Source organism: Odocoileus virginianus, chromosome 21, assembly GCF_023699985.2.
Source record: "Odocoileus virginianus isolate 20LAN1187 ecotype Illinois chromosome 21, Ovbor_1.2, whole genome shotgun sequence".
Classification (NCBI taxonomy): domain Eukaryota; kingdom Metazoa; phylum Chordata; class Mammalia; order Artiodactyla; family Cervidae; genus Odocoileus; species Odocoileus virginianus.
Window position 1 is genome coordinate 7,880,649 of NC_069694.1, and position 26,438 is coordinate 7,907,086.

Sequence of the window (26,438 nt, forward strand, 5' to 3'; positions counted from 1 at the left end):
TAGCTTTGTTTACAAATATATTGAAACATAACAAAACTGCATATTTGAGTAAAGTACAATCTCTACCTCCCAAAACTTTTATAGCAACTCAAGTATGAAATGTGTTTAAAGCTGGAAATTATCTGTGAAATATTGCAGAAACAATTTCAAACACGAAGGGCTGGTAAATGAGCCTTTATTAAATCATCAAAATATAATCATCAGTAATGAAACAATTATGAAATTATGATCAAAGTACAAATTCCACAAGTAAAAATATGTGCCTTAATATCAATCGTTTCAATTTCTTTTAAGTTTGAATCAGGATGTATGACTAGGAGTGATCACTCTTAAAAATGAAGCAATTCTTTCATTGTGTTCCATATTATTTAGAAAATTTTAAAAATGTATTTTGCCCCATATGATTATGAGAAATGGTAAAGAAAGACACATAAAGATGGAATTCAGCATGTCAGTTATTAGTATTTTCTCATCCTAGTAAATAGCTGTCAAACTGAGAATATCTGAAAGAGAGGTTACCTATTCCTTTGTTCATCATTACTGTTATGTAGGGATTCCCAGTTCTTACATGGTGAGCTTTAATTACTTTAAATTTAATTAAATTTAAATTTAATTACTTTAATTAAATTTTAATCCATCATAAATAAAGGTTAAATTTAAAATTTTTACTTTGGGATATGGACTTGTATTTTAATAACATATATTTGTTTCCATATATATTGTATCATTTGATGCTACTGTAACCCCACAAGATGAGCAGGATTTGGTTATTATCTCTGTTTTGCTAATAAGAAAATGAGACTTGTGGAGGTGAAGTGAATTGTTCAAGCATCTCAGTTAACAACAGATATAGCACTAGAGTCTTTGTCTTTTGTTTTAAAATCAGTCTTCTTTCTATTAGACCATTAATTCTGTATCTGATACTTGTCTGCAGATAAAATATAAAAATTATGATATCATCTATTAAATTTCATCTTTGGAGATTCAAGTAGGTTGAATAATGGTTGCCCAAAGATATCAGGTGTCAATTCCTGGGAACCTATAAAAGTTACCTTATAAATAAAAAAGGTCTCTATAGATGTGGTTAATTTTAGGATCTTGAGATGGGGAGATTATCCTGCCATATCCAGGTGGGATCTAAATCCAACCACAAGTTTCTGTATGAGAGAGGGGCACAGGGAGATTTGATACAGACAGAGGAGTAGAAGATGAAGATCTAGAGAAGAAGGCGATGTGACCATAAAAGCAGATAAGTGTTGTGGTCACAAGCAAAGGAATGCCAGCAGTCTCCCCAGACTGGAAGAGGTGCAAGAACAGATTCTTTCTTAGGGTCTTCAGAGGGAGTGTGGTCCTGCGGACATCTGAGTTTTAGACCAGTATAACTGTCATTGAACTTTTCACCTTCAGATGTGTAAAAGAATACATTTCTCTTGTTTTAAGCCAGCAAGATTGTATTCATTTGTTACAGCAGCCTTCAGAAACTAGTAGAGATTCTGTTCAAGTTTTCCATTTCCTGTTCAACTCCATGCAATTCACGTGAGACTCTATTTTGAAACAGATGGATTCAGAGGGAAATAGGTTTGTCCATTAAAACTTTCCTAGAAGAGAAAAATTGTTAAAATGCTAGGATTTCCAAGAACTCCTCAACAAAGACTTCTCTTCTCTGAAAATTAATAGGGGATGTTGAAATTTTTAATAAGAAATATTTTAACAGAGTAGACATTATTGTTTCATGTGAAAACAAAGTCTTGATGCTGATAAACTGAAATGTACTGATGTGCCTAAGATAATTGAGGAGCATATTGGGTATTTATCTGAATGCCAAAACCTCAAAATTTCATAGTCAAAATTTTTTTTCTTTGTAGGAAACATGTTGGAACTATCATGTCTGGAAGTGTATTTACAACAGAATTTCAGCTATTCATTCTTCTCTACAAATGCTTCTTTTGTGACCTTTCTGCAACCAATAGGAGAAACTCAGACTATTACGGGAATCTTTCTAAATCACTCCAGCTTTCAAAACTTCACCAGGATTTGCCAAGATATCACAAGTGAACTCAAGACGTGCTTCTCATGTTTGGCTTGTGAGTCCAAAGGAAACACTGATTTTATTTTTCAGGAACAAACATCAAAAGGTAAATGCGAAAGAAAAGTGAGAACAAAATTTATTAAGGATAAATAACCTTATTATGTGAAAAAAAAAGCATTAACAATATATTCCAATTTTAAGTCCTGTGGCCCTGAAACACTCAGCTGTGTGGTGCTCAATGAATGACTTACAGACTTTGGGACAGTAACTTTTCTTGGTTTACTTCGATTTATCAAAAACAAAATATCCATTCTTAAAATACAATCAACATGCAGTTATAATCGATGTACATTTGATGGCTAAAGGATTATTTAGCATGCTGTCTTCAAAAGTACCGATAAAATTCTAAGTAAACTTGTAGAATCTTGTTCTCATATAAAATCATACTTGGACTCCCCAAGGAGTCACTGAATCCTCCATGCATTTGTACCTACTCCTGTCTAATATCCATCCACTGTATACGAATTGTCTTTTTACTTGTTTAACTATCCACCGAGCCTCTCAAGGGCAGGAATCCTGTCTTTGTTCACTATGACATTTAATGTCTGAGCTGAGGCACTTAAAAGATATTTGTTTAATGAATGAATAAACAGATAAAAGAATAACTATGTATAATCCATAATATCTAATCAAACCTTGCATTTATTATCACTGAGAAATTAAATAATTACTTTACAGCTATAAAATACACTGGTGGCCCCAAGCCCAAGCATCAGATTTAGTGCTTATACCTATTCAGTGAGATTGCTTGCTGGGTCGCCCCATACTGGCATTTCTCCCATTCTTTCAAAATGGGAACAAAATTTCTTGGCATTGACTTGAGATAAAGTACAATAGGTAAGTCTTTTTTCTAAGAATCTGCCTACAGTGCAGGAGACACAGGAGACAGTGATTCGATCCCTGGGTCGGGAAGATCCCCTGGAGAAGGAAATGGCAATCCACTCCCGTATTCTTGCCTGGGAAATCCAATGGACAGAGGAGCCTGGCAGGCTGCAGTCCATGGGGTCCCAAAGAATCAGATGTGACTGAGCGACTAAGCACATATACACACATTCAAGTAGTACTGTAACGATTGCAGGCTTCTAAGTCAAATTCACCAGAAAGCAAATTGGGGAAATACCTTCATCATGACAGAGAACAATGAAATGTTTTAAAAATTGGAAGCTCACGGAGTCTACTTCTCTGCCTCCTTGAAAAGTAAAGCAGTGCATTGATAAGTTTCTAGTTACTATGGCTGTGTAGCAATCACCCCCAAACTGAGCGGCTCTAACAACAGCAAGCATTTAACTTTTTTCTTTCTTCTTTCCTTCCTTTCTTTCTTTTTTTTCTGGGTCAGGAATTCAGAATGGGCCTAACTGGGCATTTCTGGCTTGAAGCATTTCACACTGCTGGAGTTAGACAGTAGCTGGACCTAACACAGGAGTGGGCTGGAGCAGCTACAGGCAAGCTGGGCATTTCTCTCTCTTCATGCAGTCTCAGGGTTTTTCTATGTGGTCTTTCTATTTGGGCTAGCTTGGCCTTCTTCACAGCCTGGTGGCTTTAAGTCATTGTTACTTAGTGGCCAAAGGCTCCACCATTTAGGGATCCAAGAAACAAGGTAGAAATTGCTTTGTATTTTCTGGCCTTATCATAAGATGTAGTTTTCTCTGCATTTGATTGGTTATAAGCAGGTAAATCCTTCCACAGAGATTCAAGGGGAAAAGTATTGGACTTCATTTATTTGTGGTGGAGTGGCAAAGTTTTAGGTTAACATGTGTGTTACAAGTTGAATTCTATTGGAGTTCTAACTCCAGTATCTCAGAACGTGCCATTATTTGGAAATAGGGTTGTTGCAGATGGAAGTAGTTCAGTTTAGTGTGTTAGTTGCTCAGTCATGTCTGACTCATCGCCACCCTACGGTCTGCAGCCTGCCAGGCTCCTCTGTCCATGGAATTCTCCAGGCAAGAATACTCGAGTGGGTAACCATTCTCTTCTCTAAGGTTTCTTCTCAACCCAAGGATTGAACCTGTGTCTCCTGCAGTGCAGGTAGATTCTTTACTGTCTGAGCTACCAGGGAGACCCACGGATAAGGTCATTAGGGTGGGCCCTAATTCAATATGACTGGCATCCTGATTAAAAAAAAGCGGGACGGGGGGAATTTGAGAGCGATCAGGGTGATGTTCTATAAGACGAGGAATACTGAAAGCTGCCACCAAACCACCCGAAGCTAGAAGGGAAACATGGACAGATTTTTCCTCAGAGCCTTCAGAAGGAAGCAACCTTGTCAACACTTGAAAGTGTAGCTTCCAGAACTGTGAGACGATACATTTCTGTTGTGTAAGTCACCCAGTTGATGGTACTTTGTTATGACAACCCTAGCAAACTAGTATAATGTGGGATGGGAAATAATGCTGTGACCATTTTGGTAAATATAATCTGTCCCACAAGTCATCAGGGAAATGTTTTTATTTCCTTTGAGAGGCTCCAAGTGTATTTCAAACTCACCTGGTTTTCACACTCTTAAAAAAATGTAAGCACCGTAATTGTTACTTTTAGGCTGATAACTTCTTGTTTTTACTCTTTTCTTAATGTATAGGAAGAGATTTAGCTTTGAGTTGTATGTGTTTTCTTACTATGTACTACTGTTTTTGTGTGTGTGAATAACATTTTCTTAATCTCTTTCTAGCTCTTATCATGAGAGGATCAATGGAAGTGAAGTCAAATGATTTTCACTCACCTTGTCAACATTTTAACTTCACTGTAACTCCTATGGTTGACCACCTGGAGGAATATAATCTTACCTGTAATCTAAAAACCCACACTAGAAGGTCAGCTACCGAGGAGGAAGATCCAACCGAGGCAACATCTGTAAACCGTACTTGTAGAACTATGGAACACCTACATAATTGTATAAACATTTCTTTCCATTTAGAAATGGATGCAAAAAGTAAGTTTTTAAGGAAATCAGAGGGAAAAGGACAGTAGAATACAGACACAAAATTAAGTAAGGGCTACTATGTAAGCTTCACTTTAAGTCGAATAGTTGAAGAATTTTGTTGATGAAATAACAAGGCTGGAAAGAATGTTAGCCCTTTTACCTGTTTATTTTTCTTTTAAAATGTTTTTTTTTTTTGTGGAGCACAGCTGTACTCAGAGGCAAAGGAGGCATCTATGGGTTGTTATTTGAGGAACATTACAAAGACCCTCTGCCCTAGGATAAATTCTGGGAGTGCCTATTAGCTGGGTTTGAAGTAATACTATCACGCTTGTGTATTAAAGGGTGAGATTTCTTTTGAAATGTAAATAAACATGTACACTGTGGTATGCTATTAAATTTTGAATCAATTTAACATGTCCTCTCTTAGAGCTGAGAAACAGACCTGAGAAAAAGGGATTTTTGATGGACTCCTGTGAAGATAGGTGGGGTATAGATTAAGCATTTTGAGTCACTGGAGGACTCCGAGGGAAAAGTAAGAGTCTGGAAGATAAAACTCACATATATATGAATTCTATTTAAGGTTGATTGCCTTCCTAGTCACCCTATTCTGAATTAACACAATTGATTCTTTTTTAAATTAATTCTGATTGGGGTATAGTTGCTTTACAATGTTATGTTAGTATCTGCTATACAACAAAGCAAATCAGCCATAACTATGCATATATTCCCTCCCATCTGGAATTCCTTTTCATTCAGGACACTACAGTTCATTAAGTTCCCTTTGCCATATATTATGTTCTTATTAGTGATTTTATACATAGTGTCACAGTTGATCCTTACTACTAAGCAAGGTGCCCTCCCTTGATCCATAAACTCTACTCTTGAAGAGCATTTCATGATATAACCATTTAATGAGGGCCTGCTGTATGCCAAGCAGCGTGCCAGGTCCTGAGGATACATGTAAATGGCCAAGTAAGTGTCATTGGTGTTAGCAGGTGCTATGTTAGAATAATTGACTCTGTTTTCTGATGTCCCAAATATATGGAAGTGTTTCAAATTGCCTTAGAATGCTTTTTTAAGGCCTTAATCATTTTAGAGGCCATTAAAAATATATTTATCTTAAGGCAAACACAAACATATGATACATATGCATTTTTAAAGTGAAATATAAAACTTCAAATAAATTTCTCCTGTGAATTAGTTTGCCTGAGGCCCTACAGCCTCTGCACTTAGAGGGTATTTCAAAGTGTATGTGTAGGGATGGTGGGAGAGGATCTGAGAAAATCTGAACAGATGGTAGGGGAATCAGGGTGGAGGTTCTGAAAAGACCATATAGAGAAGGTGACTATGATGAAGTCTGAAATATAGAGAGGTTTGGATGACAGATATTTAAAACACATTTATTTCAATGTCCACTTATGTATCTATCTAGTTACTTTTTATATTTTCTAAAACATTAAAAAGAAATAACCATTGCCATATTATTTTGAGAATTTTTGTATTAATGGAAAAATTCATAAATTCCAAAATGAAGCGTAATTGACAGCTTTTTTGGGTACATAAGTCAGGAAGTTATCAGTGGTATACAACTATGTAGTCTTGTATTTGGGAAAAAGTATACCTATCTTGCCATGTGTAGAAGAGTGGAAATTTATTTATGTTTTATTCTGCTGTACAAAGACTAACTTGATCTCCTTTTGAAGTCCTATCTGCCAGTGGGCAGGGGAAGCTAAGTTTAGTTTAGTCTGGTAAATTTACTCTGAATCAATAATTTAATCTGTCTCTAGATTTTTTTCAGATTCCTATCCATTTCCCCTCGGTCCTCTCCAAGAGGGTTCCAGGGCTGGGGCTGGGGGCCACATGGAGTGTAGGCAGACACACTCGTCTGCTCTCACTGGTACTTTGGTGGGTACTCTGGCTCACTTGGTCCCAACTGGGTACATTTTGCTCTTGCAGTATAATGTTGGTGAATGCACAGTTGTTTTCTCATAGCTGATCATTGCCCAGTGACACCTTGGTATTGGACCCACCTTGGCCTGCTGGTACTGTACATCTTTTATGCCAGTTAACTGCATGCTTTTACTTTGCTGAGTGAGGAATGCAAGTCTGGTTACTAAACAGCATGGAATGATACTGGGGAGGCTGAGTGCTGCCATCCCAGTCAACCACTACCTTCTCCATTCAGCCTCTTCTTTAAATAAATGTTGACTATTTAATGGACAAACGCACATGGAGTGGAAGGGCCTGTGAAAGGGATACCCAGATCATGAGCCCCAGGACAGTCACCCAAGGGTAAAAACAAGTTATATATCCTGCTAAGGTGAATGAGTACCACCTGTGATTTACATGCAAGGAAGAGGGTACGTAGGTTGTTTTAGAATGTCAGTAGACAGTGGTGTTTTGGACGTAAGAAAGTCACTCTCCTTTAAGTTACTGATTCCTGGGTCTACTGGCCAGTGTGTATTTATGGGATGAAAGGAGATCTTGCTAAGCTGTCACTGATGATGATTTTTCTCCCTTGTTGCCTCACTGTCATTTGAATGAACTTTTTTTTTTTTTTAACCTGTGTCGTTATTCAATCTGGGCAAAGGTAACTACGTTTGTAACTAATGCCTGCACTTGATCTGATCATTGCCATGTGAGGCCCTGTGGAAAGAAGGTCTGATTAATCATCTACTCAGGCCTCTTACGGAGAAGGCAATGGCACCCCACTCCAGTGCTCTTGCCTGGAGAATCCCATGGACAGAGGAGCCTGGTAGGCTGCAGTCCATGGGGTCGCTAAGAGTCGGACACGACTGAGCGACTTCACTTTCCCTTTTCACTTTCATGCATTGGAGAAGGAAATGGCAACCCACTCCAGCATTCTTGCCTGGAGAATCCCAGGGACAGGGGAGCCTGGTGGGCTGCTGTCTATGGGGTCACACGGAGTCGGACACAACTGAAGTGACTCAGCAGCAGCAGCAGCAGCAGGCCTCTTACATGCCTCAATCCAGCCTCTTTCTTTGTCTTTCCCTTTCTTCCCGATCCTCATCTTACTCATTGCATCTTTGATTTGAGGGCCTGTTTTTTTGGCTGCTTGGCCCAGGGTCAAATTGTTAAACACAAGTGGCTCTGATGCTGGTATTCTTCTTCTTGTGATTCCAAACTCGTGACAGCAAAACTAGCATCGACATAACCTGGAAGTGAAATTAATTCCAGAATTTTGAAACTATCAATAAGCGGATCCCTGGAAACCACTTGGCCACGTTTCTTAATTTAGTATGTTAGAAAAGAACTCAGGAAAGCAGGTGATCCTGTGACAGATGGTTATGTATTCAATTTCTCAGTTGTGGACAGGATATACTGTAGATTCCAGCTGTATCACCATGATGCCTCTTATCTGCTGCATCCCATTTTACTGTATTTTTGCTACATTTTTCTTTGCAGATTCTATCTGTTCCATGAAGATCACTTGGTATGTTCTAATTCTATTAGTCTGTATAGTTTTGCTCATCTTCATTATCCGCAAAATACTTGAAGGCCACAGAAGAGTGCAGAAGTGGCAGAGTAAGTACTGAAAAATTCATTATTTGGGATAATTTATCTACTGTCCAGAAGTCCCTAATTTTATCTGTAGATTCCATTTCTCTTTTTTTTGGGTTCAATTTACCACTTACTGGGCATCTGTGTGTTTAAGTGGTGATTCTAGGTAACTCAAGGGACATAAGTATAGATAAGACCAGTGCCAGCACTCACGGAGTTTCCTGGGTTTTTCTGCAGCCCAGACAGGTGGTTAGGATGAGGAGGAAAGGCTGGGTTAATTGGAAGGAGTTGGTGGACTGGAGATTGAGCAGAGCTTGGTGTAAGTGAGGCAGAAGAGGGGAAGAAGAATAGGGAATGGTGATAAAGGATTTCAGAATTGGAGGTCTTGAGCTCTAGGCTCTAGGTGATGAGCATGAGCAAGAGTCAATCTATATTAAGTGTGGGGGAGAAAGTAGATTTTTCACTGTGAAGCACTAAGATGTGTAGTTGGAAATAAGGATGGTAGGGATGATATTTAAAAAGAATTAACAACTGATTAAGTATGACAAGGGCATCTACTTATCAGAACGGACAATTACTGTTGCGGTCCTATGGTGTATACCCATGTACATACTGGCTGAATATTAAACCTGATGAGTAGTTGGTCTCTTAAAGATAGTATAAAATGTATCAGTACAAGATTAGGCTTTGGAGACAGGTACTTAGGTTAGAATCCTAGTGCTACTAGTTACTATATATGTGACTTTGTGAAAATTTACCATGGTTGAGTGTTCCTTTCCGCCTCTTAATGAGATTAATCACCATTCTTACACAGGGTTGAGGTAAGGATTGAACTAAAGAGATTACATAAGAAGTAGTTCTCAATAAAGGATGGTAGTATTGTGCTGAGTGTAGTATTTCCCAAAACTCTTGTGTTCCTTACCAGGCAAGGCCATGTTAATAGGCAGAGCAAATGGCTGCCTCTAGGTTTGAGTGAAAGTGTCATTATTTTGGTTGTTTGTTGGAGATATTTCTGAGGACAGTTTCATATCGTCTTGTTATCAGTACATTAGTATATGAGGTCCTAAACACATACTATTTGGTCATATTATTATTACTGACCAGTAATATCATCAATATGCTTCATTTGTAGAATAAACATCTGCAGAGCATTCCCATGAGCTTTTTTTTTTAAACTAGATTCTCAAAGTATACAGACAGGACATGTTCTATTTCTTTTATTTTAAAGATGAGAAAAACCTCTGAGGCTCAGAGAGATTAAGTGTGCTGTCCAAAGTAATACAGTAATAAAATAACAGAATTAGAATTAAGACCCAGGGTCTTTCTAGTTTTTATTATTTTAAATAAAATATTTTTTATTATTTTAAATAAATGTGTGTCATTTGCAATAGTACATAGTTTTGAGTTTCTTGATCTATTTTTCTATGAATGGTTCAGTTCAGTTCAGTCACTCAGTCGTGTCTGACTCTTTGCGACCCCATGAACCGAAGCATGCCAGGCCTCCCTGTCCATCACCAACTCCCAGAGTCCACCCAAACCCATGTCTATTGAGTCAGTTATGCCATCCAACCATCTCAATCTCTGTCATCCCCTTCTCCTCCTGCCCTCAATCTTTCCCAGCATCAGGGTCTTTTCCAGTGAGTCAGCTCTTCACATCAGGTGGCCAAAGTATTGGAGTTTCAGCTTCAACATCAGTCCTTGCACTGAACACCCAGGACTGATCTCCTTTAGGATGGACTGGTTGGATCTCCTTACAGTCCAAGGGACTTTCAAGAGTCTTCTCCAACACCACAGTTCAAAAGCATCAGTTCTTCTGCGCTTAGCTTTCTTGATAGTCCAACTCTCACATCCGTACATGAGCACTGGAAAAACCATAGCCTTGACTAGATGGACCTTTGTTGACAAAGTAATGTCTCTGCTTTCTAATATGCTGTCTAGGTTGGTCATAACTTTCCTTTCAAGGAGTAAGCATCTTTTAATTTCATGGCTGCAATCACCATCTGCAGTGATTTTGGAGCCCAGAAAAATAAAGTCAGCCACTGTTTCCCCATCTATTTGCCATGAAGTGATGGGACCGGATGCCATGATCTTAGTTTTCTGAATGTTGAGCTTTAAGCCAACTTACATATTAGAAAAGAGAGAGATAGAAGCCAGACAGAGAAAATGTCTACAAAGTGATCAATAGTGGGGAGTGACATTATATTTTTAGGAACATCTACCTAAATGACAGGATTACTGGCTTTCAAAAGCTTGCCTTGCAAATCCAACATATGAAGTAGTGAAAATTATCATGCCATTTAGGACATTAAATATTAAATATATGTCAAATATTCTGTATACCATATCTATTATACATAAAAAATAATATTCTGCATATAAGAATAGATGCACAATGGCATTTATGGCAGTGGAGAAGCCGTTGGTTTTAGAAAGTATCTACTTGTTAATGGAAAACAACAATAAAAATCTCAATGCCTTATTACTCCAGGCTCTTCTATGAATGGCCCATTTTCCTTGGTAATCCTTGGAACCAACATGGGGAATATATATTAAGAATATGCTTGCTTATCATCTAAATATTTAATATCTTTTCTTGGAATAGGTCATAAATACAAACCTACATCTGTCCTCTTACGAGGAAGTGATTCTGAGAAACTACGAACATTGAATGTGCGGGTTATTTCAGGTGAGTTCTGTGATATCCAGACAGAGCACTGCCTATGAAGTTCCAATGCGTCACCATTTAACCATAGCCACAAGATCAAGTGATCTGAGCTCATTTAAATTAGTCTTGTAGCTGGAAGAAAGTAGTCATGAGCAAATGAAATCCAGTTTAATGTGTCTTATTATCAGGGGACAGTTATGATAAAAACTACCTCCTTAAATAATGGCAAGTTGGCTTAATTGGCAAGAAGAAATTCATGTGACTCGGCAGAGGAGAGAAAGCAATAAGGAATAAGCCTCAGGTTTATTTTTAAATGAGACAAGATACCATTATTCCTTGGAATTGCAAGAAGTAATTGCAGAGTGCGCATGGTTTTGCTGGAGCCTTCACTTAGCAGAGGGTGTCCTTGTTCGAAGAGAACGTCTAATAGCCCCAATTAAAAAGTCCCCTGTCCTCTCCTGAGAGCTAGAAGCGGAATAAGGGAACCCTAATTAGAGCAGCTGAGGGGGCTGTGTGCACAGATGCTGTGGTTCGGCCTCATTCTTCTAATTGTGAAGCCTCTTTCTGAATTCAAATTGTCAAACCATACTAGAGAGAGCGAGCGAGAACACAACATGGGCAAAACTTCTTCACCAGGGAGAAGTAACGTCCTCGACTCAGAAAACCACAGAATTACGACTGGTGTCGCCACAGCTCCTGGGGCACAGCCAGGGAGCAGGCACCTTCACATTTTGTGAGAAGTTAGATAGGGAAGCCTCATGTCTGCTGTGCAAACTATTTTAAAAAAGGAAACCAAAGCCTGAACCCTCACTACAGCTACATTTGTAACCACATGGAGATTTGCACAGCATTTCACTGGAAAATGTGCTCCGGGAACTTTCTTAGCTTTTTAAACTGGGAGGTACTCAGAGCCCTAATTTGAGGGAAAAAATTGGGTTGGGTGCCCCTAAAGAGCTCAGTTAAAAAGAAACTTAGACTTTTTACTCTCACCATTAGCAGTAAAATGGTTAACCTATGGCGAATAAGAAGCATTAGCTAAATCATCATTTGACATCAGCAACGTACATGAACTTGGGCAAACTCCAGGTGATGGTGAGGGACAGGCAGGCCTGGCATGCAGCAGTCCATGGGGTTGCAAAGAGTCGGACAGGGCTGGGTGACTTGGGCAACAACAACAAAAATGAGGGGAAGGTGGATGAAAACTGCATGCGGTCAGTGCCAGTTTTGTTTGATGAATGAAATAGGTAACATAGGGTGGTTTCAAATGGCAGAAGCCATGTCTGTTTGTGGCATAGCCTCTGCTTGCCCTTCTCACCCAATGCCTGTGCCTGCCATTCATGGGCCAGGCATGTTTTAACCCAGTGCCTCTGGGCTTTGGGCTGACTTAGAAATTCTGGTACTTTCTCATTTTAAGTCATAATTCTGAGCCCTGTAGCCTTGCCTGAGAAAAAGTCAGTAGTTCCCCTGTCAACCCATATAATGGGGGGAAGCACAAATTTAAAGTACTAGCTAACCACAAGACTCACCTCACAGGTTCTATTTATGAGCCTGTGATTTTCATGCACCAGAGAAATCTGCCTCGGCCATCCTTTCCCTTTAATGGTTCTCATTAAAAATCCTGACTTTATTACCAGGCATATAATATTAATGTTTAGAGTGGGCCAAGGGGTGATGGCCTTTTTTAAAACCAAGAGTTCTTTGGAAGCTTAGCATCTTAAAGGGAGGAAGAAGCAGATGCTTCCTTGTTATAAATATTCCTTTAACCGAAATGCAGTTTCCCCCCTCCCATGATAAGTTGCTCTTTCTGAGAGAGAAATGGGAAGGAAGTAACGTCTCCCCCGAGTGCTGTTTCTAAGGCCTCTCTTTGTAATGATGGATGATCGGCAACAGTGAGAATCTAAGGGAAAAAATGTGCCAGCATGATCCTCTGGAGAAGCAGTAACATGAGTGAAAAAGAAAAAAAAAAAATGTAGTTCAAAGAGAGCAGTGACTATAGTCACATTCAGCAGAGCAGCTTGCTGTCAGCCCTGCCTGTATGTTCCAGAAGGTCTCTTCAGTTGTTCATGTGTTACAAAGTAAGTATTGTGACACCCATACACACCGAGATATAGATAGCTCACACCCTCAAGAAGATGAGAGAAATAACACCCTCACACTGCACGGGGCCTGGCATGTGCTGGGGGAGCACAGTGAACACAGGTGAAATAAATAAGCCTCACTGCTATAGAAAGAGAAGTCATACAGAATCAATTCTCAAGCTTCTATGTGTCTCTGATATTTTCTCTCTTGCTTGGGGCAAGTGTGATGCCTTCTGTTGTCTGCCTTGGCATTCATCTATTTTACATTTTATTCACTTGACTATATTCTTCTCACACAGGTGATGACTCTGTCTTATTCATCTTTGGATTCTTGTCCCTAGCCTAGTATCTGGCATGTAGTTCAGGCACAATAAAAGCTTATTAAATTGCACAAACCCTAAAGGGAAATGAGTGTAGAGTAAGAGGAGCAGTTGAATGAAAAATGAACCTTGGGGGTGGGGAAAGGTGAAAACAAATGGAGAGACGGAGTGATCGAGGGAACATAATTTCATTTCATTAAAGAATATAAAATGCACTTTGTAGAATTGCTAAGGATATCAAAGAATAATAAAAAAATATTTTGAAGAAATTTTGAGAACCATGCAAAAGTAACTTGGAGTTTCATCCATAAAAACAGTGCTTAATGAGTTGACTGTCTTGGGAGATGAAGGCCAGGGTAACGTATCTGAATCACGGATGCAGACAATAGAAACCAACTTGGCTGATTTGGCAGAAGGGAAATCTATGGGAAAACCAGTAGAGAACCTATGGAAGCAACAAAACATTAGGGAATCTAAGCTTGTGTAGGAGTTGAGGGAGGACAGGCTGCCAAAACACAGCTGGTGTTCCCTATAGGAATGGTCTATTGAGAATGCCTCTGCTGATAGAGCTCCCCTTTGACCACCTTGCCACTGTCCATCACTGTCCAGGATTACAAGCCCCACGGAGGGGTATCTGGTTGGCTGAATGAAGGCACAGATTGGTACTCTGGGTACCAGGAAGCAGGGAGAGGGGATGTCTGCCCCTCTAACTTCCTGCATCCTTGAGAGTGCCCCTGAGATGGCCACATATTGGAGAGCCAACAAATAAATATCTCCACGCACGACAGCAGGTTCCTAGGAGCTGAGCCTCCTCCACTGCATGGGTCGGCCAAGGGGGTTCTATCATCTCTTTCCACACTATGTCTATCAAAAATGGCCAGATCTTTAAAACTTCAAATTCTTCACTTTCAAATATTCCACCAAAATATATTGAACACTTACTCTGAGCCAGAAATGGTGCTAAGCATTGCCGACACAGTGGTCGTACCAGAGAGCAGTCTCTACCTTCACAGAGCTGAGACCACCATTCAGGAGTTTCAACCCCTGGTTCCGTAGGAGAAGGGAAGCGAATTAAATTATACAAACTCAGTAACCCCCTTGATGTGCACAGTACTCTCACACACATCGTTTTGTATCATTTCATAAGAACCTCACTTTTTTTCCCTGATGAGAAAAACTGAAGCTAAGAGAGTCTAAAGTAACTGATCCACTGCCAGATCCTAGCAGGGCCAGGGTTCAAACTCGGTTCTAACCAGTGGTTGCAATTTCCAGCACATCACTTAATGGCAATGATGAACCGGGAAGTTTACTGCTGGTTTAGATCAAAACTCTTCTCAGTCTTTAGATGTAAAAGAGCTAGAAACCGAGATGAAACATTTTCTCTATAATGTAGCAGGATCTTGTGTGAGACAGTGTGAGTCATCCTCAAAGTAACATTTCAGCATTGACAGTTAATGTGGGTGGGTTCTGAAGAACCACAAAGCAAAGAAAATGGAATTTCATCATGAATGAGAATTGCTAAATGCCAAGAGGAGGCAGATGACCTTGTAATATATATTACTCCCAAATAAAACTGATGGCACTGTAAAATTATAATTTGCAACATGTTTAAGCCAGTATAAAGATAAAGCAGGTTTCAATTTTACGCAGAAGATAAATTACTGGTACCAGATGTCCAGCAACCAAGCAAGATAACATGAAAATTTAATTTTTACTTGCTTAACTATAATATTTATGACTCTTAAAATACAGATTTGGGTTCATAAAACAGTAAAGGTTATATAGCCATCTGCTTGGTTACAGAATAGATCAAGAAGCAGAGGGTGACTCTACATGTAGGAGGAAATTCGTAAGAGTGAAGAATCCATAGGCTAAATAAGATGATTTACTCCAATCACTGAATGACTTTATGTGACAGCCATTTGTGCCAGGTCTGGAAAAAATGGTAAAACATTTTGCAGATAAATATCTTCATCTTTGCAAAAACTTTCCTTGCCTGACCCATCCTACCCCCAGTTGCCACCTCCCTTGCAAACCTTCCCCTTTCCCACCCTGCCTTTGTCTGATTAACTCCAACCCTGCCTTTAGTTAATCTTGTTAATCTTGGCTTAACTAACCCTTTCTCAGGGAAGTGTCTCAGATTTGGTGGACCAAGTAAGCTACACCCTCATAACATAACACATTTTTCTTTGTGGCAATTATCACTGTTGTTCTTTTATGTTTCCGTTATTATTTAGTGATGTCTCTCCTGTGAACCAGTGGGCATCTTGTGATCCGGACACTATCTGATAATACTCATTGCTGCACCCCCAGCTCATAGTACAGTGTATAGAAGAGTTCATAATGGGTACCCAATAAATATTGTGAAATAAATACAACCCTGTGTTGTCTATGTTGAAAGAATGGCTGCTGTCATCTTACAAAGACCTTTCCCTCCCAAACTATAACTTTTGATAATGCCTACCCAAAATAACAAAAGGAGAATGGTTAAACACTTCATTGGTTTCATTCCTTGGGGTATTAAGGATACCTGCAGTGTCAATGAATCAGACACTGAGTCAATGGCTCAGAATATTAGCACCTGTCTGTTCAAGAAGCTTTTTTACCTCTTTAATTGTTAATTCTAGATCATTCTGCAGTTGTTCCTACCACCCCCCCCCCCCCCCCCCCCAATTCATGTTTGATTCTCTCACTGGCCAGATTTGGAACAGCTGAGTAGTTTTAGGATCACTGTTAATAAAAACAGATGGAGCTTTGAACATAGTAGGGAGTTGGCACCTTGAATAATGGAAATGTATTTTAAGGCACCATAATTGGTTCTATTAGCCCTAAAAGGCTACTAGCTATCTTGGGCTTGCACAAAAGTGCCCATGTTTTCATGTGATGAAAAGGTCAGAATGATGCATAGCAATATTGAAATTCTATATTCCTATGATAATTAGATCTTAATGACCCAGATAACCATGATGGTGTGATCACTCACCTAGAGCCAGACATCCTGGAATGCGAAGTTAAGTGGGCCTTAGGAAGCTTCACTATGAGCAAAGCTAGTGGAGGTGATGGAATCCCAGTTGAGCTATTTCAAATCCTAAAAGATGATGCTATGAAAGTGCTGCACTCAATATGCCAGCACTTTTGGAAAACTCAGCAGTGGCCACAGGACTGGAAAAGGTCAGTTTGTGTTTCAATCCCAAAGAAAGGCAATGCCAAAGAATGTTCAAACTACTGCACAATTGCACTCATCTCACATGCTAGCAAAGTAATGTTCAAATTTCTCCAAGCCAGGCTTTAACAGTATGTGAACCATGAACTTCCAGATGTTCAAGCTGGATTTAGAAAAGGCAGAGGAACCAGAGATCAAATTGCCAACATCCATTGGATCATAGAAAAAGCAAGAGAGTTTCAGAAAAACATCTACTTCTGCTTTATTGACTATGCCAAAGCCTCTGTATGGATCACAACAAACTGAAAAATTCTTCAAGAAATGGGAATACTAGACCACCTCACCTGCCTCCTGAGAAATCTGTATGCAGGCCAAGAAGCAACAGTTAGAACTGGACATGGAACAACAGACTGGTTCCAAATCAGGAAAGGAGTACGTCAAGGCTATATATTGTCTCCCTGCTTATTTAACTTATATGCAGAGTACATCATGCAAAATGCCAGGCTGGATGAAGCACAAGCTAGAATCAAGACTGCTGGGAGAAATATCAATAACCTCAGATATGCAGATGACACCACCTTTATGGCAGGAAGCAAAGAAGAACTAAAAAGCCTCTTGATGAAAGTGAAAGAGAAGAGTGAAAATGTTGGCTTAAAACTCAACATTCAGAAAACTAAGATCATGGCATCCGGTCCCATCACTTCATGGCAAATAGATGGGGAAACAGTGGAAACAGTGAGAGACTTTTTTTTGGGGGGGGGGGCCTCCAAAATCACTGCAGATGGTGACTGCAGCCATGAAATTAAAAGATGGTCGCTCCTTGGAAGAAAAGCTATGACTAACCTAGACAGCATATTAAAAAGCAGAGACATTACTTTACCAACAAAGGTCCATCTAGTCAAAGCTATGGTTGTTCCAGTGGTCATGTATGGATGTGAGAGTTGGACTATACAGAAAGCTGAGTGCTGAAGAATTGATGCTTTGAACTGTGGTGTTGGAAAAGACTCTTGAGAGTCCCTTGGACTGCAAGGAGATCCAACCAGTCCATCCTAAAGGAAATCAGTCCTAAATATTTATTGGAAGGACTGAAGCTGAAGCTGAAACTCCCAGTACTTTGGCCACCTGATGCGAAGAACTGACTCATTGGAAAAGACCCTGATGCTGGGAAAGATTGAAGGCAGGAGGAGAAGGGGATGACAGAGGTTGAATGGTTTGATGACATCACCAACACGATGGACATGAGTTTGAGTAAGCTCCAGGAGTTGGTGGCAGACAGGGAAGCCTGGCGTGCTGCAGTCTGTCACGACGGAGCAACTGAACTGAACTGATGAGAATTTGAAGAAATAACTAAGATGGAAAGGTTTTTTTGAAGCCAGCTTAGAGAACTGAATAAGAATCACCGAACCATCTGAGAACGTCCACATCTACCTTGCCCAGAGTAATCTGTGAGGATTAACTTGAATTCATCCATTTTTAGAGAGGTTTTTATGAGGAAACTGGGTGCTCTGCGGGTAACAGGTTAGACATTTGTTGCCATTATCTCCACAAAGTTGTGGCTGGATCTCTCAAAGTGCGAAGGAGAAGGAAGCACAGAGGTCATGGTTTCGGAGGTTAGCTAACCACAGCCTGTGCCTGCTGAGCACATACCCAGGTCTCGCTAAATTTTAAGCAGTGTCCTCCAGTGGACTTTAAAAGATGCTGGTAAAAATACTTTGTGGTGCAGTTAGCAGTCCTTTCTATTTTTCAAAGTACATCAAAGTATACCTTTACTGCCTTATTTTTACCTTATTTTCCTTCAGGCAGCCACACTAGCTTTGCCAAAGTCACAAGGAAACCATCTCGATGGTTCCGTTTCAGTACCTGGCCCGCTTTGCCGGTGAGGCCCGAGCCCCGTCGGGCCGCTGCCCCCAAGGCCACACAGGGTCACAGAGGTAGCTACCTGGGCCAGTGCCTTCCTTCAGGCCTCTGGGCTCAGCCTCCTGCAATGGCGGCAGGACCCGTGGCTGCGTAACCCAGCTCACACCAACAGTCGATAGAACCAGAAGACCAGAGTGTGAATTCCCACGGAGAAAACACAGCTGAGAGAAATATGGACCAACACGCTTCTGACGGCACACACCTGTGTTCTCTCTTCTTGGAACCACGTGGGAAGTCAAATCACAGCCAAGGCTTATTTGCCAGGTCTTCCAGTGGATTCTTTAGCCAACATGGTTTCAGAGGCCTTATTCCCTGTTTTAGAGGAAGGCTCGTTTCACACAGCGCTTTTAACATTTAACAGGTTTTAGCCTAGGGGTAATTTCTCAAGATAACTCTGCATATTTGTACTCTGGTTATGGGTTGATTTTATAGATTAACTCTCACAGGGCACTCTTGTTTACCTTATCTCCAAATTCCTGGGTTGGAGAGGTTTTGTTCAGCTTGAACCCACAGCCTTTTTTTTTTTTTAAGGAAACACAGGCACAAATAAGTTAAATAACATTCTTTCAGTCATTCAGCAGGTATTTATTGAGTACCTATTATGTGTCACGCTCCAAGATGGAGTTCTGGGGAGTAAACTGAGCAAAAAATACAAACTTTGCACACAGGAGGCAGATAAATAAGGAATTACAACAAAACTGGATACCTTCTCCTTTGGGGAAGGAGAGGTCACAGAGGGTCATAGAACACCTAAGTTTGTTTTGTTCGCCTTGTTTTTTCTTTTGGCTTTCCAATTCAGTAACCAAGTACCATTTAGCTGAACAAGTACTTTTAGAGAAGAGAAGATAAAAAATTGATGTGGGAGATTCCCTTAGTAGCCAAGATAGCCTGCCTAGGAAGGGAAAGTTTTAGATGTTTCTTCAGTGTGGGAGATGGACCCTGTCTTTCACATGAAAATCATCAGGAACAAAGCGAAGAAAACACCTCATAAATTTCTGTCACTCAGTGGGAATCAAGAATTACTTTGGAAGGACAAGTGGAGGTTAGAGACTAAATATCACAGATATGAAGCATTTTTGAAAAGTGATAAATTTTTTTAAAAAGGAGAAGAGGAAACATCAGAGGTCCACCTGGCCATTATCATGGGTGGACTGATAGGGGCTTTATTTGAGAACATAAGACATGTAGGTTTATTTTTAATCAAAATTTCTACTATTGGAAATCCATTTTGTTCACTAGATTCAGTCAGGTCAAAACTCAGACCAGGGTTCTTTCTAAATTTTTAGGCTCCGCTGAGGCTCTTATAAAAAGTCAAAGAAATGTTTGGTTCAGAGATTTGACAAATTCATGAAAAGACCTTTATGAAGTTTTAAAATATTTCAGACTGCTTCTGCTGCATTAAGTAGTGTTACTGAATGAATATGATCTGAAAGAAGCTATTTCTCAGTGTAAAACTAGAAAAAATATCACCTGTTATAGCTATTCTGAAGAAGGTATTAAAATGACAGATATCCCACCTTTTTACCTTTTAATCAATTTTTCTGAAGTTTTCCTATTAGCATACAAGTTACATGACTTTGGATACTAGGAGACATAGAAGATAACGTACCACCAGAGAGTTACTTTGAACTAGCTGTCATTTTGACAAATAATGACTTTCTGAATTATGGTTATACCATACTATAAAATATCAGGAAACCGAATAAATAAGCACATGATGAGCAGTTTGACTTTCAAACCAAAAGGACTCTGTTAATTTTCTTCGATAATTATTTGGTTCCATGAATAGGCTCTTTTGAGATTTTAACCTTTAAAAATTATTCTCTCTAAATCTTAAATTTTGGAAGGTTATAAGATGTTTTACCAGCAGAGAAGGAGTGGGGAGGAATAGATTAGGCATTTGGGATTAACATATACACACTGTTATATTTAAAATAGACAACCAACAAGGACCTACTATGTAGCACAGGGAACTCTGTTTAATAATCTGCAATACTCTAAATGGGAAAAGAGTTTTGAAAAAAGAATAAGTGAGTGAAGTCACTCAGTCGTGTCCGACTCTTTGTGATCCCGTGGACTGTAGCCTACCAGGCTTCTCCATCCATGGGATTCTCCAGGCAAGAATACTGGAGTGGGTTGCCATTTCCTTCTCCAGGGAATCTTCCCGACCCAGGGATCGAACCTGGGTCTCTCGCATTGCAGGCAGACGCTTTAACCTCTGAGCCACCAGGGAAGCCCCTGAAAAAAGAATAGAAACATCTAAATGTATGATAGAATCATTTTGCCATACACTTAACACTGTTAATCAATTATACTCCAACATAAAATAAAAATTTTAAAAAGATGCTTTGTCAAAGATGTCTAAACAATTATTCACATGGAAGTTCATTCTGAAGCTTTAATGTGCATCAGAATCAACCATCGAAGGCCCCCCTGGGCCATTAAGAAGGGAGATGGCAATTCAATAGATCTGGGGCAGGATTCCAGAGCCTGCACTTTAAATTACCACCGCTGGGGATTTTCAGGTCAAGACTCCGTTGATCACTTTGTTTTCTATTGCTGTGTAACAAATTACCACAAACTTAGTGGCGTAAGACCACACATCTTCATTATCTCACAGTTTCTGTGGGTCAGAGATTTGGGTACCGTTCCGCTGCATTCCAGGGACTCACAGGCTTGAAGTCAAGATGCGAGCTGGCCTGTGTTGTCATCTGAAGGGTTTCCTTCCAAGCTGGTTCATGTTGTCGGCAGAATTCATTTCTTGGAGGACGTGGACTGAAGGCCCCTGCTTCTTAACTGGCTCTCCCCACCAGACACCACGCCCAGTCCTAGCGGCCACCGCGGAGCCCTGCTCTGGGACGGTTCACACACAGTTCACAACATGGCAGCTTGCTTCTGTGAGCCCGTGAGGGGTCCTCCCTGACGGCAGGCTTTCAACTCTGACCCACCCAGGGTAGATTCTCTCAAAATCAACCGATTTGGGATGTTAATTAACCTGCAAAAGCTCTTCATCTTAGTGTAACCTAGTCACAGGCGTGAGATCCTCTTACAGTCCTGCCCATGCTCAAGGGAGGAGAATTAAAGGGGGCATGTACACCCGAAGTGGCAATCTTGGGGGCTGTTGTAGAATTCTTCTCACCACAACCACCCTTGAGAAGTACAGGTTTAAAAAGACAAAAGCCACAGACCCCTGGGGATTTTCAGTGTGAGAAAAATAAGGCTGACAGATCTAGTCCCATGAGTGCAGTTGGCCCCACCAACAGAAGAGCCAGTGAAGCATTAGAAAATTCAGGACTTCAGTAAATGATGAAAATGGCTTATCATATTAGTAGGAAAACAAAAGATTACTGAATGAATGATGCTGGGACAACTGAATAATCACTCAGGAAAAAAAAATTTACTTAATCCAGAGGTCACACCAACACTACAGTAAATTTCAAACAGGTTAATGAAACCACAAAATAGAAGAAACAATGGTAGAATTCTTTTATAATGAACTGCAAAACTAATTATGACACAAAGCTCAGCTAAATCACTAATAAATTTGACCATGTGTAAAAGAATGTACACAGCAAAAACAATTGGGAAAAGTTTTTTTGCAGCTCATCAGAGATGAGCAACATTTCCTAGTGTATAAGGAGCTTCTAATAATTCATGAAGAAAAGACCATAACCCAGTAGGCAAATGTAAAAAGTCACATGTATTATCTACAACTCAAGTTTCAATATATAAAAACTGGAAAAGCAAGACTCAGGACCCCAGTGAAATGAGAGAGACATCATTGAACCATGAACAGAAAATTTTGTCTCCTACTTGAAGTCAGTTGAAGATAAATATCAGGAGAATTTTATAAAGTCACAGAGTCAGAGCAGAGCAGGCTAGACTTCATCATTATCTGTAAATTTGCTTTTTGTAAAATTGTCCCTGAAATCAAGGATGTCATTAATATTCTCCTTAGAGACATATTTAAACAATATGCGATAGAAGGAAATGTGTGTACTTTCTAAACCAAAAATTTTTTCTTGCTACTTGATGTTGTACTTTAAGTTTTTTCTTTACTTTGCTCCTCCTTCACTATACTTTGGATCTTGTGCCCAGAAGGCGGTGGGAGAGGAGAAATGAAAGGAAAGATACCAAGTTGAGAGAAATGGGTGAAAAGTGTCAGAGTTGCAGACAGGAAATTGAGTGAGTGGTAGAAACTGCCCAAATCCTGTTTAGACCCAGGGCATAGTTCTCTCACTACATTAGATTATGTGTCTGCTTTTGCATTGCTGTTGATTAAATAAAGACTAGAACAGCTCTCCTTATTAAATAGCAGAGACCACCAAGAGGCCACCGACGACTCTGGTCAAGGACGTGCTTCCTCCAATACCAGAACTAGAAGTTACTTCCGCGGGGCATCAGCAAGATCAATTTACACGGTGAGTGATGCTTCAGTTTTATCGATGATTTGGCTTTTTATTATAAACTCAAATAGATCCAAGTTGCATTTCTGTCTGGATGTAGCAGATAGAGGGCTTCCCAGGTGGCGCTAGTGGTAAAGAAGCCGCCTGCCAGTGCAGGAGACATGAGAGACATGGGTTCAATTGCTGGGAAGATCCCCTGGAGGACGAAATGGCAACGCACTCCAGTATTCTCACCTGAAGAATCCCATGGACAGAGGAGTCTGGCAGGCTACAGTCCGTAGGGTCACTAAGAGTCTGACACGACTGAAGTGACTTACCACGCATGTGGCACGTAGGAGATAGAATGTGATGAACTTTTAAAATCGGTTCGTATGAATTAGATGGCATGAAATAAAATCACTATTTCCTCCAAGGTCTAGTAAGGACCAGTAAACTAATCTCTTAGTATGTTGACTAACATGTGCCCTGAGATGTCAGCTCATCTCTTGGCACTGTTTCCAGGGATTGAGTCAGAAGTCCAGCAGGCTAATCATTGTTTCACTCAGAACATGAGAAAAGAGAGAATGTAAATTTGTAAAGTAGAACTACTCATTGACCCTCAAAACTGATGAAATAAAATTCCAACTTCTGTGTTTCCCTAGTAGTGCATAAACACTTTCACTTTTATTTTATAGAAGTGGAAAATAAGCCCCAAAAACATAGTGTCAGAGGCTGGAAGAGACTCTAGGTTTCCTGGCTCCTAGGCTGAGAAGTTTATTACCACTAACCACACTGTCTTCTTGGGGCTATAAAGGAGGCTCCGTGGCATAAGAAAGGATTGGAAAGAGCCTTTAATCAGTGGCTTTAGGAAGTTTTCTTGTGTTCTTATAAGACATAGTTTTAATAAATGGTTTTAAAATTTTTTCCACTAATTATTTTCAGGTCAGCAGTATTTTTGTGTGAATAATATTTGCCTTTGTTTCTTAAATCTTCAGACTATCCTTCTGAACTCCTCTGGGCAATTTGGACTGAACCCTCCTGAAGAGTACTCATAATTCTATTCTGGGAATGAGTTAACTGGTAAATATTTGGTACAGCTGAGGCTGCACAACAAGAACCAATCCAGTAGGAACGCTGACTGGTTGATGGGAACTAACTCAACAGCACTCATTTTACCCAGGAGATCAAAGGAATGAGTTTTTTCAGAAAGGAATTATGAGTCATGAGAAACAAGCTGATGAAACCATGAAAAAGCAAGAGAACACTTATTTCCTTCATTTATCTGCCGTTATACGGCTTACAGTAGCCCCCAGATTTTGATTTCGAGGTACCAAAAACAGGGTTGAGGATGAAAATGCTTTCTCTCACCGTCCCACATTGCAGATCCTGATTTGATGTATTTTCTTAAACAGATGGATTGTTCCTATTTTATAAATTGCTTAAGAGGATCTGGGTTGGTTGTTCATACATTTGCTTGCATCTATAAATCTTGCCTCTTTTTGGCACCGAGATGTTTAAAAAATTCAAAGATACCAAAATAAAATGAATTTAAGTGAAATATATGAATATTTAAATCTAATAACAACATGTTTCCTTTGTTTCTTTTTGGTGTTCATCTTTTTATAGCTATCACTGATGTCAAGAGTTATTATAAATATTAATTACACTAAAATTACATATAAACAAAAGGACAGTTCTTAACTTTGAAAAATAGGAAAATATCTTCCAAAGAATTAATATTGTTAAAATGGCCTTACTACTCAAAGCAATCTACAGATTTAATGTGATCCCTATCAAATTTCTCATGACATTTTTCACAGAACTAGAACAAATAATCCTTAAATTTATATGGAACCATAAAAGACCCAGCATTGCCAAAGCAACCCTCAAGGGAAAAAAAACAAAACAAAACAAGGAAAAAAGCAGGAGGCATAACCCTCCCAGACTCCAGACAACACTATAAAGCTACAGTGATCAAAATAATGTGGTACCAGTACTGGCACAAAAGCAGACATGTGGATCAATGGAGAAAAACAGAGAGCCCAGAAGTAAACTCACAGAGCTACGGTCAATTAATCTTCAGTGAAGGAAGCAGGAATACACGATGGGAAAAAGACAGTCTCTTCAGCAAGTGATGCTGGGCAAGTTGGACAGCTGCATGTAAATCGATGAAGTTAGAACGCACCCTCATACCATAAACAAAAATAAACTCAAAATGGCTTAAAGACTTAAACAGAATATATGGCACCATAAAATTCCTAGAGGAGAACACAGACAAAACATTCTCTGACATAGATTGTACCAATGTTTTCTTAGGTTGGTCTCCTAAAGCAACAGAAATGAAAGCAAAAATAAATAAATGGGGCCTAATCAAACTTACAAGCTTTTGCACAGCAAAGGAAACCATAAACAAAATGAAAAGACAACCAATGGAATAGGAGAAAATATTAATATTTGAAAATTATGTGACCAACAAGGGCTTCGTTTCCAAAATATACAAACAGCTCATACAATTCCAACAACAAACGAACAACCCAATCGAAAAATGAGCAGAAGGTAGACATTTCTCCAAAGAAGGCATTATGTATGGCCGATAGGCACACGAAAAGATGCTCAACATTGCTAATTATTAGAGAAATGTAAATCAAAACTACAATGAGGTATCTCCTCACGCTAGTCAGCATGGACATCATTAAAAAGTCTACAAACCATAAAGGCTGGAGAGGGTGTAGGGAAAAAAGGAGTCCTTCTACAGTGTTGGTAGGAATGTAAATTGGTGCAAATTGTGGAAACAGTATAGAGAGTCCTCAAATAACTAAAAGTAGAACTATCCATGTGACCAGAAATCCCACTCTTGTGCATATACCCAGACCAAACTACAATTCAAAACGAGACACGCACCCCCAGGGTTCATAGCTGCTCTACTCATACTTGCCAAGACATGAAAACATCCAAAATGTCCATCAACAGATGAATGGATAAAGAAGATGTGCTGTATATATACAATGGAATTCTGCTCAGCCGTAAGAAAGAATGAAATATTGCCATTTGTGGCAACATGGATGGGCCTGGAGATTCTCATACTAAGTCAGTGAAGTCAGAGGAAGACAAATACCATACATTATCACTTTGGAACTGTGGTGCCGGAGAAGACTCTTGAGAGTCCCTTGGTTAGCAAGGAAGTCAAGTCAGTCAATCCTAAAGGAAATCAACTCTGAATATTCCTTGGAAGGACCAATACTGAAGCTGAAGCTCCAATATTTTGGCCACTTGATGCCGAGAGCCGACTCATTGGGAAAGACCCTGATGCTGGCAAAGATTGAAGGCAAGAGGAAAAGGGGACAACAGGATGGGGATCCTGTTGTCTCATCAAAAGGGGGTG

At 39.7% G+C, this 26,438-nt stretch overlaps 1 protein-coding gene across 3 annotated transcripts in view; it reads left to right on the forward strand.

The window, feature by feature from the left end:
• The window catches only part of TMEM156 (transmembrane protein 156), a 35,691-nt gene extending 11,077 nt beyond the window's left edge, over positions 1–24,614 (forward strand). The window contains exons 2-7 of one of the 3 annotated variants that reach the window (XM_020916488.2): positions 1,866–2,135; positions 4,755–5,015; positions 8,433–8,552; positions 11,131–11,214; positions 22,990–23,092; positions 24,052–24,614. In XM_020916488.2, the coding sequence (XP_020772147.2) occupies positions 1,866–2,135; positions 4,755–5,015; positions 8,433–8,552; positions 11,131–11,214; positions 22,990–23,092; positions 24,052–24,064 (851 nt within the window). In that variant the 3' untranslated portion in view covers positions 24,065–24,614. Of the gene's footprint in view, positions 1–1,865; positions 2,136–4,754; positions 5,016–8,432; positions 8,553–11,130; positions 11,215–15,394; positions 16,219–22,986; positions 23,093–24,051 lie in introns of those variants that run through there. The other 2 variants (XM_020916480.2, XM_070452027.1) reach the window with 2 other exon arrangements.
• The last annotated feature ends 1,824 nt before the right edge of the window (positions 24,615–26,438 follow it).